The sequence below is a fragment of the Schistocerca americana genome, chromosome X, assembly GCF_021461395.2.
Source record: "Schistocerca americana isolate TAMUIC-IGC-003095 chromosome X, iqSchAmer2.1, whole genome shotgun sequence".
Lineage (NCBI taxonomy): Eukaryota > Metazoa > Arthropoda > Insecta > Orthoptera > Acrididae > Schistocerca > Schistocerca americana.
The window spans coordinates 105251966-105268617 of record NC_060130.1 but is presented as its reverse complement, the minus strand read 5'-3'; the positions used below and the strand labels follow the sequence as shown (position 1 = coordinate 105268617).

Here is a 16652-nt window from a genome sequence, read left to right as displayed (position 1 = left end):
AATCGTAGAGGGAGACCAAGAGATGAATACACTAAGCAGATTCAGAAGGATGTAGGTTGCAGTAAGTACTGGGAGATGAAGCAGCTTGCACAGGATAGAATAGCATGGAGAGCTGCATCAAACCAGTCTCAGGACTGAAGACCACAACAACAAAAAACATCAATTTCGTGCTTCATGATAAACTTTCTTTTTTTTTTTGTGCTATAGGTGTTGTTGAACCTTTTCATATTTCTTCTGTATCTTCTTCAGAACCGTCAACAGGGAGTAAAGTATTGTCCGTGTAACATTCATAGTAACCAATTCTACCCATGATAGCATGGTCAGATTTCAAAGCTTTATCTTCTTGCTGCAATTATTAATGATTCATGTCATCCACAGGCATATAAAGTAGCTGTGTTCTGTAGATTAGTGCACAGGGCTGTCGACATGCCATGAAGTGAAGTGGGAAGAGGGAAAAGAAGTAAACGTTAAAAAGATAGCAGTTAGCAACAGTTATAAAGTAGATATGGTTAATAAATTTCTTCACAAAAGTAATAAGAACGGAAAAAATGGGAATGGTTGCTATGTTGCATTCCAGAAAACTCTCGCAAAAGATGGCGAACCTTTTTTAAACTGCACATTGTTAAAATAAAGCTCCAGGATAGATTGCTATTTATCATAAAGATGACATTTTAAGTTGTAGGCAGGCACATAAGACACTTTCAGCCACAGCCTTCATCAGAAAAAGAGAGGAACATACACCATTCACTCACACAAGCAAGCACACTTACACAAACAACTGCCAACCCCAGCAGCTCGGTCCAGAATGCAACATGCAACTGTCACATGGAATAGAAGCAGCAGTCTGGAGGGGGCAGGGAAGGGATAGAAGTGTACAAGTGGGGGACGGGGGAGTGCTGTCTGGTGGAGTGTGCAGAGACTACAGTGCCAACAGGCAAAGTGTTGGGAGGCTGTGGGCTAGGAAAGCGGAGAAAACAGGGTGAAAAAGGAGACGAATGGGAAAAAATGGTTGTGTGTGTTGACAGAGGGTGGGAGATAAGGATAGGGGGGACGTAATGGGTGGAGGGGATGGAAACTGTTGGACGGAGGGTGTGGGAACAGTATGTTACCGTAGATTGAGGCAGAGATAATTTCGGGAGTGGAGAATGTGTTGTAAGAATAATTCGCACATGTGCAGTGTGCAGCTCAGAAAAACTGGTGGTGGAGGGAAGGTTCCAGATGGGTTGGGTAGTGAAGCAGCCATTAAAATCAAGCATGTTATGTTAAGCTGCTGTTCTACCACAAGGTGGTCTGCTTTGCTCTTGGTCCCAGTTTGGTGGTGGCCATTCATCCTGGGAGACAGCTGGTTGGCAGTAATACCAATATAAAGAGCTGGGCAATAATTGCAGCAGAGCTGGTGTATAAAGTGGCTGCTTTCACAAGTGGCCCAGCCTTTGATGGGGGCAGGACTGGAATAGAAAGTGCTGGGTGGACGGACGGACGGACGGACGGGGCGGGTCTTCCACAGAAATATGATCCTTGTGGCAAGCGTTTGGGATTGGGAGTGGCATAGGAATAGACTAGGATGTTACGGAGGTAAGTTAAGTGATGGAAGACCACTTTGGGAAGGTTGGAAAGTATCTCGGATGGGGAAGAATCTGGATCCTTCCCACCACCACCAGCTTTTTTGAATTGCATATGTGGGTGTTATACTCGCAACACGTTCTACATTCCAGAAATTATTCCAGTCTCAGCTTACTGTAACATACTGTTCTCACACTCTCCACCCAACAGTCTCCACCCCCATCCGTCCATCACCTCCCTCATATTCTTGTCTCCCAACCTCTTTGCATGCCATTCTCTGACAGCAACCAATCCATCTTTGCCTGCTCCTCTCCTTTTTCAGTCTGTTTTCCCTACATCCATGCCCCTTAAGCTCACCAAGCAGTGGCTGTTGGCAGTCTAGTCCCTGCACATTCTGCCAGACAGCAGCCCCCCCCCCCTCCCCCCCACCTGCACCCCCTCCACCTCCACTGCTTTGGCCCCACTCCTCCCACCTCCCTCCCCACCCCAGTTGGTGTTAGAGTGCATGTGCTTAAATGTGTCTCTTTCCTTTTTCTGATTAAGGCTGTGGCTGGAAGCTAATGTGTAAATGTCTTAATTGTGCCTGTCTGCAACTTAGCATGTCGTCTTTACAATAAGACTCAATCTATACTGTCCTTACTTTCTACTGAGTAAGTTTGAAAGATCAGGAGTGTATCAAATTCAGTGTGCATCCTGTGATGAAAAGTATTGATGAACAGAAAGAAAATTTTCGATCAGATACAAGGAACATAGATGCATTCGTATTAAGTAACTATCGACAAATCAGCTGTTTTGGAGCATGTACATGAAATGGGCCACCCACTTCCCCTTAAAGGAAAGGAATACGACTTGGAATACTTGCACATAGAAAAGAAAGGGGGCAACTAGACCTCCTGGAAGAATTAGAGATTGCCATTCGTGAAAAGAAACATCACAATATACTGAACATGCAAGGAAAAGACAACAGACAAGATTTCTCAATGAATTCTTTAATTCAGATACATAATTATAGATTTGAAATACCACTTTCAGGAAATAGCTAGAAGCTTTAAATCATAGACATAGGAAATGAGGAAAAGTAGGCGACTAACAGAACAGCATTATGACTGAGCCAGTAGCTGCATTATGCAGTAATACTGTGGACATGTCAGTACTACTACTACTATTACTACTCCCTGACCTCAGCAAAAGTGTCAACATTACATTCTTTGAGACCGCAGCAGATCAGCAGGACGCAATGTGGTGTAGAGTGCAGAGTGAGATGGGACTGCCAGCTGGCCAAAGTCGAAAATTTTAATGTAAGATGACCTGCTGTCCAATGTATTTTTATTCTCTTTTGTTTTAGGAATGCACTACTTGTGTTGGTAAACTTTTTAGTGTTTTAACCCAGTGAGTTAAGTTTTTACAACCAGATGATGAGAGCATTCTCTCTCGAAATGCATTGTTAAGCTGTATGAAGCATAGAAATAAGGTTAAATGTTATCAATTACCTGTGTGAAAACACAACAGGTTACCTGATGTCTTTGATGGATAATATTAAATTAATAGGTACTTGCATTTTTGGACACACAAAAATTAGCTGTGAGGTTATGATACTGAATTTTGAAAGGCAGTACGTTTTAAGATTCAAACATTCTGGAACAGGAAACTTTTGAATTGTAGTAACATTTGAAATATGTAATTTTTGGAAAAAGTGAAACATTTATTGAAAAGATGAGAACAAGGGCTTTCAAATGAGCTATAAGAATAAGCAGAATAATCACCTCTCTCTGTTGCTCCACGACTGTGCTTAATCCCCAATGACTACGCCTTGAGTCGTCACTCTTGCCTGTGCTCATTTATACAGGACAGCTGGCATGGAAAAGGCTGCAGTGGAGTTGGTGTATGACTTGCATTTTGTCATAGGATGTACTGTGAGATTGTCTTGCATCTGGGTCTTTGATACAGATACTAAAGTGGTAAGCGTGGAAGTGAGTGTGGCATAGGAATGGATCTCTTTGGGTGAAGATATCTTTGAGGAATGAGATGGGTTTTGAGGAGCTTCCCTCTTTTCATGGTGATAAGAGGTAGCATAAGCTATGGTAGATTATTTGGTATACAATCTAAAGTGATATCAGAGTAAGAAGTTGGTTAGAGAATATGGATTGTTAACTCGGTTGCCGTTTCTTAACTCATGCAATCCTGTTCACCTGTCGCCACCACACGTGTAAAATTTCATGCTTTAAGACATTCTTCTGGCATCACATCTGCTGCCCCCACCTGCACTTCCTCCCCCCTGAGTTTCAATTAGCTTCCTACTCCCCACTAATTCACTCCCATTTCCCCACAAATTCAATCTGCATTTCATCCGCATCATTCAGGCAGTCTCCTAGAGACTGTTCTGCTCCCTTCCTCCCCAACCATCACTCTATATCACAGTGTGCAATATGCAACTACCCATGCTTTGCAGATGGGTAAACTGGCTCTTCGTTGTGCCAGCTCCTCAAATTTACACCCATTTCCCTTGCCGTACCTTCCTCTCATAGCTCCAGGCCATTCACCCATCAATCCTTCTTTTCGAACCTAACCCCGTAAATTGCTCTGCAAGTCACAAATATCTTAGTATCTCGTGAATTAATGTGAAGAATATCAGGTTCCAATTTTTTATGTATTGTAATTATGTTGGCTGAATAAAAGATTAGTGCACCTTGTACATAATGAACCTGCAAGAAGTTCAAATTAATTTTGTCCTATTTACAGATACTGTGTTTGAGTTGTCTCATCAAAATAGTTATGTTCTTTTTTTTTTTTTCCACCAGGAATGCTGAAAAAAGTAAGAAGAAAATAGAAGAGATGGAAAAGGAGGTTAAAGAAGCAGAAAAAATAATAAGTGTATGTCGAGAAAAGAGGACTCGCCTTGAGGACCTAGCAAAAGAAGTGTTGGTCAAGATGAAAGATGTAATTGTAAGTAATTTTGACATGTTTGGGCTCCTAATTATCACTAATACAGGCAATGCATACATACTGAGACATCTGTGGTGTGTACTGTTTATTCTTAAATTGATTTGCGAGTTTGCTCATGTACCATCAATTGGGGTAAAAATGACAGAAAAGTTCAAAAACATAAAATGTTAAATAACTACACATTGGTGATGGAAATTTAGTTGTTATATTTACTATTCAAAAGTTCTTAATTCATGTCAGTGGCTAAATGTATCATATTCTGAACGTCAGTTTTCAGGAAGACTGATTTTCTTAATTTTTTTTAATGAGCAAAAACTTTTATTTGCGTGAATTACGTAAAACAACTGATGTGTCTAGTTGTTACACATGTTGAGCATTAACCCTTCACGACGACAGCTAGAGCAATACCAAAAGTTAATCTATACTTCCAGAAACATTCCACGTGGGAAAAATATATCTAAAACAAAGATGATGTGACTTACCAAACGAAAGTGCTGGCAGGTCGATAGACACACAAACAAACAACAATCATACACACAAAATTCAAGCTTTTGCAACAAACGGTTGCTTCATCAGGAAAGAGGGGAGGAGAGGGAAAGACGAAAGGATGTGGGTTTTAAGGGAGAAGGTAAGGAGTCATTCCAATCCCGGGAGCGGAAAGACTTACCTTAGGGGGAAAAAAGGACAGGTATACACTCGGACACACACGCATATCCATCCGCACAGACACAAGCAGACATTTCTGCTTGTGTGTGTGTGTGTGTGTGTGTGTGTGTGTGTGTGTGTGTGTGTGTGTGGCCTTTGACACATTTTTCTGTTGGCAGACGCTTATATGAGCACAGAGTTTTGTTGCTGTATATGGCGCATTTCCTTGGCAACTTAAGTTTTATTTTTGGGTTTTTTTTTTTTTTTTTTCCTGTCATTCAGGTTTTATTGCTGCAGTATTATTCTGCAGTAGTCAGATACAGTAATATCCTTTGTTAGAAGATTAGTTTTTACCAGTCGGTTACAAAAATTTAACTGAAAACTAAAACAATGAAAAATTTTCCGTAATTCTAAAAAGTTCTCAGGTTTTTCCCTGTTTCCTCACAGATAAAAAAATTTCTGGATATTCTGGTGGTTCCGGGTCATATACACCCTGTTACACTGTGCAATAAGTATTGTGGACTGTTGGTTATAATTGTGATAGATATAATCAGTACCCTTTTCTGTCATCTCAAATTTAACTCAATGAAGAAATACTGTACTAAGTAGAACAAATTTTTGTGTAGAATGTGCCTCACGTTTTTTATGGCATTTCCACTTTCAATGGCTGTATTGTATGTGAAATGATATTGAAGTTCTGCAAATTGTTTTGTGCATTTTCAAGTTTCCCATTCTGATAACAAGTAAAATATATAATTAATGTAAACTAAGTCTCTAAGTTTTGATAAAATTTGTGTAACAAAACTTGGACAGGTGTTATGCTGTAGAGTATGAAGGGCTGGACAACATCTTTGAAGTACAATTTGGAGGAGAAATAATCTATTTTACTTGTGACAAACTATTGGGATTTGATTTTAGGCTGGCAAGATAGATTTACATAGTAACAATCTCAATCTTAGTTACATTCTTAGGGGATATGGGAGCAGGTTGTGGACAAGGAGCAAATATAGAATGACAATTGCTTGTTGTAGTGAGGTAGAAGTGACAGTTGGAAGGTGACATCACATGGTCTTGTTAAAGGTCAGATGTGCTCCATGCTTATCGTCTTTCACACATGTATAATTTTTGGCCCACTTCTGGAAGTTCTGGCACTACTGCTTATACACATGAGAAAGACAGTGTGCAATTCTTGGCAGCCAGTAAGTAGTTTTTCTACTGAAAACAGTGCTAGTGATGACTCTCTAGAGGGAGAATTTTATTCCATTGGATGTGGTGTGGAAAACAGATTACTTCCTAGTGTACAAATCATCTAACTGGGAAGAATTGTGTGGGTCCTAACTTGAAGCCCTGCTGCTACATTCTTTTATGCCTGATCAATAATAAATGCACTATGTGATCAAAAGTATCCGGACACCCCCTAAAATATATGTTGTTCATGTTAAGTGCATTGTGCTGCCACCTACTGCCAGGTACTCCATATCAGCAACCTCAGTAGTCATTAGACATCATGAGAAAGCAGAATGAGGTGCTTCGCAGAACTGGAGGACTTCAAACGTGGTAAAGTTATTGGGTGTCACTTCTGTCATACATCTATACGTGAGATTTCTACACTCCTAAACATTCCTAGGTCCACTGTTTATGATATGATATTGAAGTGGAAATGTGAAGGGACACGTACAGCAGAAAAGCATACAGGCCGATCTCGTCTATTGACTGACAGAAACCGCCAACTGTTGAAGAGGGTTGTAATGTGTAATAGACGGATTGAACAGTGGAAAAACATTGTGTGGAGTGCCGAACCACAGTATACAATATGGTGATCCGATGGCAGGGTGTGTTATGGCAAATGCCCGGTGAACATTATCTGTGGTGTCACCGCCAGACACCACACTTGCCAGGTGATAGCCTTTAAATCGGCCGCGGTCCATTAGTATACGTCGGACCCGCGTGTCGCCACTGTCAGTGATTGCAGACCGAACGCCGCCACACGGCAGGTCTTGAGAGACTTCCTAGCACTCGCCCCAGTTGTACAGCAGACTTTGCTAGCGATGCTACACTGACAAATACGCTCTCATTTGCCGAGACGATAGTTAGCATAGCCTTCAGCTACGTCATTTGCTACGACCTAGCAAGGCGCCATTACCAGTTTATATTGAGATTGTAATTATGTATAAACAAGAGCAATGTTCTCCAATTATGGATTAAAGTTAAGTATTCCAGCCGCTACGTTCTTTTCTTCATAGTATAACTCCTTTAACTGTTCCAGACCTCACGCCAGTCTGCGTGAGCTTAACGCGTGCATTTCGGCCTCCTCTAGCAACACGGTGTTGGCTCTTCTGCCAACACTACATTATCTGTCAGCGTTGGGTATTGCCAACAGCAAAATTTGGAGGCGGTGGTGTTATGGTGTGGTCATGGTTTTTCATGGAGGGGGCTTGCACCCCTTGTTGTTTCGCATGGCACTATCACAGCACAGGCCTACACTGATGTTTTAAGCACCTTCTTGTTCCCACTGTTGAAGAATAATTCGGGGATGGTGATTGCATCTTTCAACACGATCGAACACCTGTTCATAATGGACAGCCTGTGGGGGAGTGGTTACAAGACAATAACATCCCTGTAATGTGCTGGCCTGCACAGAGTCCTGACCTGAATCTATAGAACACCTTTGGGATGTTTTGGGAACACCAACTTCGTGCCAGCCCTCACCAGCTGACATAGATACATCTCCTCAGTGCAGCACTCTGTGAAGAATGGGTTGCCATTCCCCAAGAAACTTTCCAGCACCTGGTTGAACATATGCCTGCAAGAGTGGAAGCTGTCATCAAGGCTAAGGGTGTGCCACACCATATGGAATTCCAGCATTACCAATGGAGGGCGCCACAAACTTGTAAGTTGTTTTCAGCCAGGTGTCCAGATAGTTTTGATCACGTAGTGCATTTCCATAACTACTTAATCTTTCAGGAGAAGATATCTAAAAAATTCTGTGGCACCTGTGGCACAGCCAACAGTACCCTATGGTTTCTACGTTATCCAACCCAAGACAAGCCGCGCCCCCCCCCCCCCCCCCTTCGAAACCAAACCACTTATACCCTTGATTAAACATTGCTCATACGTCAATCTCTCTCTGAAATGACTGTTGATAACCATTACCCCCAGACTGTACCTGTCTCAAGGTTATTCCACTAGCACTTGTGAGTTTCTGAACTCAAAACATAAAATGAAATCATCTCTCCATAATATCCTTCCCAAACCACACTGTCTTACCGATCACCTTCCTAACCTTCAAAATATCCTTGTCAAACATTTTTACCAGGCTACCACCACTAACTGAAAATACTTATCTCCCTGTAAATCATATTCTGTGCACTCACTTACGGCCACATTCTCGTATACAATGTGCCCCACTTCCATTAGCACCCCCTCCCCTCCTCCTCTATATACTTAGTCTGTGCCACATATCAAGCTCTCACAACAAACTCCATTTCAAAATATTATATTTAACAAATACTGAAACAAACATTCTTTGTGTTCTCATTTACTACCAGAAACACGTTTGCATGAAGTCTTATTGTGCTGGGATTGGCTAATAGAATCATCGAAAGCAAGCACCATTTTGATTTGGTAGTGTGCAGTTAATGCCGTATTTGGAAGTTTCCATATTTATTCTTGGGTATTATTAAAATATACAGTTTAATTGATGTACTGCATTAAAGGTCTCCCCTAAACATATCAATTTGTAAAAGTTTGTGCAATGGTTTTGGGAAATTTGGTGTTGGCAGATCAAAATATTGTGTGTATTGTAAGTTGAAGTCACTTAATTGTGGATTCATTATTACGGCAAAAGGAATTTTCGGTGATGATAGTGAACACATTTTGAAAAACATGAAGAGACATACAGGGTGTATACGGCCCGCGAGATCTGGGAAAAACCAGGGAATTTTTTAGAATTTAGAGAATTTTTTTGTTTTGTTTTAGTTTTCAGTTAAATTTTTGTAATTTTGACTGGTAAGAAACAATACTCTAACAAAGGATATTACTGTATTCCACTACTGCAGAATAATATTGCAGCCATAAAACATGAACGAGAGAAAGAAAAATGAAAATAAAACTTAAGTTGCAAAGGAAATGCACCATACACAACAAAAAAACACAGTGCTCGTACAAGCATCTGCCAACAGCAAAATGTGTCAAAGACTTTAGGAAGACCATGCAATGCTTCATAACAACAAATTGCCTCGATGAGCGTGACGTCACAACTGTTTACATTAGACGGTTCAAATGGCTCTAAGCACTGTGGGACTTAACATATGAGGTCATCAGTCCCCTAGACTAAAACTATGTAAACCAAAACTAGGTAAACCAACTAACCTAAGGACATCACACACATCCGTGCCCGAAGCAGGATTCGAACCTGCGACGGTAGCAGCTGCGTGGTTCTGGACTGAAATGCCTAGAACCGCTCGGCCACAGTGGCCGGCTTACATTAGATTCGTTTGAGCAGTTGCAAGCGGGCTCATGCGCATGTGCAGTTGAGTTGCACATGTGCAGTACCTTCTCCCATTTCTGGCTACAGGAGTGTGGCTGTTAGCTGTATAATCAGTAGCAGCAAGATGCTACCCAGGAAAACTTTTAGTGGTGCGCGCGAGCTGGCAGTTTCAGTGGGGGCAAACTGGGGTATCTGCCCCATTCGGCAAGAATTCATATTCTTGAGAAAAAGCCTTGTTTCACAAAGGGCCTAGTATCCAGCGCACGTTGGCCTATCGGTTATTCATCTGATTTTGAAATGTGTCACAGTTGGTTTTTGAAAATTTGTGAGCAATTCTAAGTTTATTTCTGAATGGAACATATTATCTTCTCGGTGTATCCAAGAAAATGAATGTTTGATAGAAAATTTTTGGCCAGACCGCTACACTAGTAATGGCAAGTTGTATGGATGCGGGTAGCAGCTGCCTAAGTTCTATTCTGGGAGTGGCGTGGAAAACACGTTGTACGAACACGTAATAACATCTTACTGGAGAATAAATGTGGAATAACTATGCAGTTGATTGCGGCAGAGTTAGTGAAATTAACTGCAGAATTAGTTTTGAGACTGGCAGGAACAGTTACAGAATTAGTGATGACAAGATTGTTAGAACGAGGAAGGAGAAGAAACGGGGCCATCACACAAATTATTCAACAATATGACGATTCCAAATTTTTATAAACATTTTGTACTACTACTTTTCGATCTCGTGCTTGAGAAGCTGGAGTGTATGAATGAAATGTGAAACTATTTCATAACATTAAGCTTTTTGCTTGTAGTAGGCCTAATAGGTATTTGATATTGGTACTTCATGAATTTTATTCTGTCATGTTGGAAAAAGTGACTATTTGTGGTAAAACAGTCTGTTTATTTGGTGTGTATTACAATTGCTGCAATATTAGACAGACCTATTTCGTTTTATCTAGCAGACAGTGACAAAATACACGTAATCAGATCGAGATACGCATATCAGTCTTGGGGTACTCTTTGTATTAACAGCTTTTTCTGTATTAGACGACGACATTTCTTTTTTTCGTGTGGCAAAACTTTTGATGGGGTAACAGATCCTTTCGCGGAAAGAAAAGGACACCATGTAAGAAAAATGCTAGGACTTACGGATTGAAGAAATGTGTAAGTGTTGCTTGTCATTTGTCCTCATATTTAATTTTATGTTACTCAAGAAAAACTAATTATCTAATAGGCAATAAAGAGTGCACATTTTCTGAAGAGTTATTGTTCTCCGGATTACAAATAATCCCATCCAATGTTAATTGCGAGGGGTGGGGTTGGTTTTTCTTTTTTTTTTGGGGGGGGGGGGGGGGGGGGCTGATGTCAGACTGGCCGACTGTGAGCAGGAGACACACCACAGGACATTTTAATTGCCACTGTCCTGAATATAGTTTGATGGTATCCATTACCAAATGTTATAGCTTTGAATTCAACAGAGCGAAATACAGTGACGTGCGATAGAAGAATGCTGTGTGAAGAGGCGTGGCACTGCACTTTGACGCACTAAAGACCAAATAATATGTCTTACATTTCCTCGAACATATGTTTTGTATATCAGACACTGCAAAAAAGATGTGCGCTACAAAATAACATATTTTTGAAAAGTAGATTTTCCAAATTTTTGGCGTCCTACCTCAAACGCCCAATCGAGGACGGGGGCGGGGGCACTATTTAATATTGCCACAGTTAGGAAATATTGTAAATCCGGGGCTGATGCACACAGAGCAGTCAGAGTTGTAGTGGGGAAGTGGTTAGTCTATCTCTACATGACCCGTGTTTACGTTCAGTGATTTTGCTGTTTCCTCTTAGTTTACTGCTCTCACGTCAAATGAAAACAAAACATATTTCTGTGGCCTGGAGCTATTAAGTGAATTAAAATACATTCACATAATTACGAAAGGCTAAAATGTGTTGTTCATTGCAGACTTTATTTCATTTCATTTCCACCTTTGACAGTCGTGCATTAATCGCCTTGCAAAAGAAGTTTGGCTTTTATTATCTCTTCCGCTGAGGCAGTCAATTTGTTTGAAAGGAAGTGTTTAATTCCACACTATTGGCTAGTTTCAACTGTTCGTTGCATTTCAAGTGCACATTTTATTCTTCTTGCACGTATGGCATTATGCCATACTAAAGAACCAAACATGAGATAATACTGGTTCTCCAAGAAAATTTACATCAGAATCTGGACATATTAATGTGGACTGTAAGCCAAATTATGCATTTTAGTATGGTTCACGAAATTCCGATGCTCTTGGAGTATCCTCTGATGTAAGCTCTTCTAATGTTTTACACATACAGGCTTCCTGCGCCATCGTAGCCGCGCGAGCGTGGTGACGCCTGTTACCTGGCACACTCTGGCAACTGCTGAAATGAACCTGTTTCTAACAGGCCGCAGGAAAATATTTTAAATGATTGTTTGAAAAGCATTACTTTGAAAGTAAATTTTCTTTTATACAAGCTGAACTATGTGTGAGAATGTACAATGAATTTCTTAAATCGCAGAGCGTTTGCCTCTCATTTAAAAATCAACTCTTTGAGGATAACCATTCAGAAAAATTTCAAGCCCAGATCATCAGAGATTTACGTTGTTATTCAAAATTTACTGTCACATTTGTGTGATGTATCTTAAAAGTGTAACACGCCCAAAAAAGATAAATATTATATGTGAAAGCTTTGCTTCTCTTGCAGCATATTAATCTGAGAGACGAATATTATATAAGAAAGCTGTCCTTTTCTTGTAGCAACACTACGTATATTAATTTAAACCATTAACTTTTCCAATTTGTGTATACATGCTACTTAGCAGTGGTATTGCTACTGGCTGACATGATGTGTCTTACGCTCTGAATATCTGCTGTCATGATCACATGGCATGATCTATGACTGGCTTACAAAAGCGCATCCAGTCAAGATTTCAATGCATCAGAAAGTAACATGCGGTGTTCAAATTTATATTCCCCACCCCAGGGTTTGGTTTTCTAATGAGTCTGGAAATTCTACGCCTCTGTATAAAACCATAACCATTCAAAGGATTGATAGGTTTTACTGTTTCGAGAAAAGTATACTGCCACTTAACACGGGAAAAGTGTATTTTCACAAGGGAAAAAATGTGTTTTAATACGGGAAAAATCAGTTCCCCCCTCCTTGGCCACATACACACCCTGTAATACTTCAGGCAGAAGAGGTGAAAAAACATGCTGTGTGCTGTAGATATTCTAAAGGAATGAAACTAAATAACTTCAAACTTTAGTGAAAAAGCAGTTTTCTGTGCTAGCAAAACTACAGGTATTGTCAAATGTCTGCAGGCATCAAAATTTGCTTTCCCACAATTTGCAGCTGTAGTGGTGAAGGTGATGTTGCCATGTTCTAATATAGACTTGGAGGCTATTTTCACACCATAGTAAGTGTTGGCTCAGTGGAATAATCTTTCACAAGAGAACGTGGTAGTTAGGACACGTTTTGAAATTCTTTAAAGGTGGTTTTGTTGCAGTATTATTTTTTTTCTGAAATTAACTTTAATTGGATTAACATTTCTTTTCCTGATAATGGAAATTAATGCAATGTTTGATATCTATAAATGTAATGCAATGAATAGTTACTTGTTTTCCAGTGCTCTGTTTTAAATGAAAATATAAGACAAAAATAAAAAAGATATTTGAAAAATGAGAATTCAGTGAGCAACATGGAAATCAGCCGTGAACTGAAATTACTTTTTTCTATCCCTAATTACCCCCCATGAACCATGGACCTTGCCGTTGGTGGGGAGGCTTGCGTGCCTCAGCGATACAGATGGCCGTACCGTAGGTGCAACCACAACGGCGGGGTATCTGTTGAGAGGCCAGATAAACATGTGGTTCCTGAAGAGGGGCAGCAGCCTTTTCAGTAGTTGCAGGGGCAACAGTCTGGATGATTGACTGATCTGGCCTTGTAACATTAACCAAAACGGCCTTGCTGTGCTGGTACTGCGAACGGCTGAAAGCAAGGGGAAACTACAGCCGTAATTTTTCCCGAGGACATGCAGCTTTACTGTATGATTAAATGATGATGGCGTACTCTTGGGTAAAATATTCCGGAGGTAAAATAGTCCCCCATTCGGATCTCCGGGCGGGAACTACTCAAGAGGACGTCGTTACCAGGAGAAAGAAAACTGGCATTCTACGGATCGGAGCGTGGAATGTCAGATCCCTTAATCGGGCAGGTAGGTTAGAAAATTTAAAAAGGGAAATGGATAGGTTAAAGTTAGATATAGTGGGAATTAGCGAAGTTCGGTGGCAGGAGGAACAAGACTTTTGGTCAGGTGATTACGGGGTTATAAATACAAAATCAAATAAGGGTAATGCAGGAGTAGGTTCAATAATGAATAAAAAAAATAGGAGTGCGGGTTAGCTACTACAAACAGCATAGTGAACGCATTATTGTGGCCAAGATAGACACAAAGCCCATGCCTACTACAGTAGTACAAGTTTATATGCCAACTAGCTCTGCAGATGATGAAGAAATTGATGAAATGTATGACAAGATAAAAGAAATTATTCAGGTAGTGAAGGGAGACGAAAATTTAATAGTCATGGGTGACTGGAATTCGTCAGTAGGAAAAGGGAGAGAGGGAAACATAGTAGGTGAATATGGATTGGGGGGAAGAAATGAAAGAGGAAGCCGCCTTGTAGAATTTTGCACAGAGCATAACTTAATCATAGCTAACACTTGGTTCAAGAATCATGAAAGAAGGTTGTATACCTGGAAGAATTCTGGATATACTAAAAGGTATCAGATAGATTATATAATGGTAAGACAGAGATTTAGGAACCAGGTTTTAAATTGTAAGACATTTCCAGGGGCAGATGTGGATTCTGACCACAATCTATTGGTTATGAACTGCAGATTGAAACTGAAGAAACTGCAAAAAGGCGGGAACTTAAGGAGATGGGACCTGGATAAACTGACTAAACCAGAGGTTGTAGAGTGTTTCAGGGAGAGCATAAGGGAACAATTGACAGGAATGGGGGAAAGAAATACAGCAGAAGAAGAATGGGTAGCTCTGAGGGATGAAGTAGTGAAGGCAGCAGAGGATCAAGTAGGTAAAAAGACGAGGGCTAATAGAAATCCTTGGGTAACAGAAGAAATATTGAATTTAATTGATGAAAGGAGAAAATATAAAAATGCAGTAAATGAAGCAGGCAAAAAGGAATACAAACGTCTCAAAAATTAGATTGACAGGAAGTGCAAAAATGGCTAAGCAGGGATGGCTAGAGTACAAATGTAAGGATGTAGAGGCTTGTCTAACTAGGGGTAAGATAGATACTGCCTACAGGAAAATTAGAGACCTTTGGAAAGAAGAGAACCACTTGTATGAATATCAAGAGCTCAGATGGCAACCCAGTTCTAAGCAAAGAAAGGAAGGCAGAAAGGTGGAAGGAGTATATAGAGGGTTTATACAAGGGCGATGTACATGAGGACAATATTATGGAAATGGAAGACGATATAGATGTAGATGAAGATGAAATGGGAGATAAGATACTGCGTGAAGAGTTTGACAGAGCACTGAAAGACCTGAGTTGAAGCAAGGCCCCGGGAGTACACAACGTTCCATTAGAACTACTGATGGCCTTGGGAGAGCCAGTCATGACAAAACTCTACCATCTGGTGAGCAAGATGTATGAGGCAGGCGAAATACCCTCAGACTTCAAGAAGAATATAATAATTCCAATCCCAAAGAAAGCAGGTGTTGACAGATGTGAAAATTACAGAACTACCAGTTTAATAAGTCACAGCTGCAAAATACTAATGCGAATTCTTTACAGACGAATGGAAAAACTGGTAGAAGTGGACCTCGGGGAGGATCAGTTTGGATTCCGTAGAAATGTTGGAACACGTGAGGCAATACTAACTTTACGACTTCTCTTAGAAGAAAGATTAAGAAAAGGCAAACCTACGTTTCTAGCATTTGTAGACTTAAAGAAAGCTTTTGACAACGTTAACTGGAATACTCTCTTTCAAATTCTGAAGGTGGCAGGGGTAAAATACAGGGAGCAAAAGGCTATTTACAATTTGTACAGAAACCAGATGGCAGTTATAAGAGTCAAGGGGCATGAAAGGGAAGCAGTGGTTGGGATGGGAATGAGACAGGGTTGTAGCCTCTCCCCGATGTTATTCAATCTGTATATTGAGCAAGCAGTAAAGGAAACTAAAGAAAAATTCGGAGTAGGTATTAAAATTCATGGAGAAGAAGTAAAAACTTTGAGGTTTGCTGATGACATTGTAATTCTGTCAGACAGCAAAGGACTTGGAAAAGCAGTTGAACGGAATGGACAGTGTCTTGAAAGGATGATATAAGATGAACATCAACAAAAGCAAAAAGAGGATAATGGAATGTAGTCGAATTAAATCGGGTGATGCTGAGGGAATTAGATTAGGAAATGAGACACTTAAAGTAGTAAAGGAGTTTTGCTATTTGGGGAGCAAAATAACTGATGATGGTCGAAGTAGAGAGGATACAAAATGTAGGCTGGCAATGGCAAGGAAAGCGTTTCTGAAGAAGAGAAATTTGTTAACATCGAGTATAGATTTAAGTGTCAGGAAGTCGTTTCTGAAAGTATTTGTATGGAGTGTAGCCATGTATGGAAGTGAAACATGGACGATAACCAGTTTGGACAAGAAGAGAATAGAAGCTTTCGAAATGTGGTGCTACAGAAGAATGCTGAAGATAAGGTGGGTAGATCACGTAATTAATGAGGAGGTATTGAATAGGATTGGGGAGAAGAGAAGTTTGTGGCACAACTTGACTAGAAGAAGGGATCGGTTGGTAGGACATGTTTTGAGGCATCAAGGGATCACAAATTTAGCATTGGAGGGCAGCGTGGAGGGTAAAAATCGTAGAGGGAGACCAAGAGATCAATACACTAAGCAGATTCAGAAGGATGTAGGTTGCAGTAAGTACTGGGAGATGAAGAAGCTTGCACAGGATAGA

General features: G+C 40.4%; 1 protein-coding gene across 1 annotated transcript in view; it reads left to right on the top strand.

The window, feature by feature from the left end:
* The window catches only part of LOC124554672 (structural maintenance of chromosomes protein 4-like), a 261721-nt gene that overhangs the window by 201243 nt on the left and 43826 nt on the right, over positions 1–16652 (top strand). Inside the window, exon 16 of the mRNA XM_047128292.1 lies at positions 4362–4506. Within this exon, the coding sequence (XP_046984248.1) occupies positions 4362–4506 (145 nt within the window). The remainder of the gene's footprint in view (positions 1–4361; positions 4507–16652) is intronic.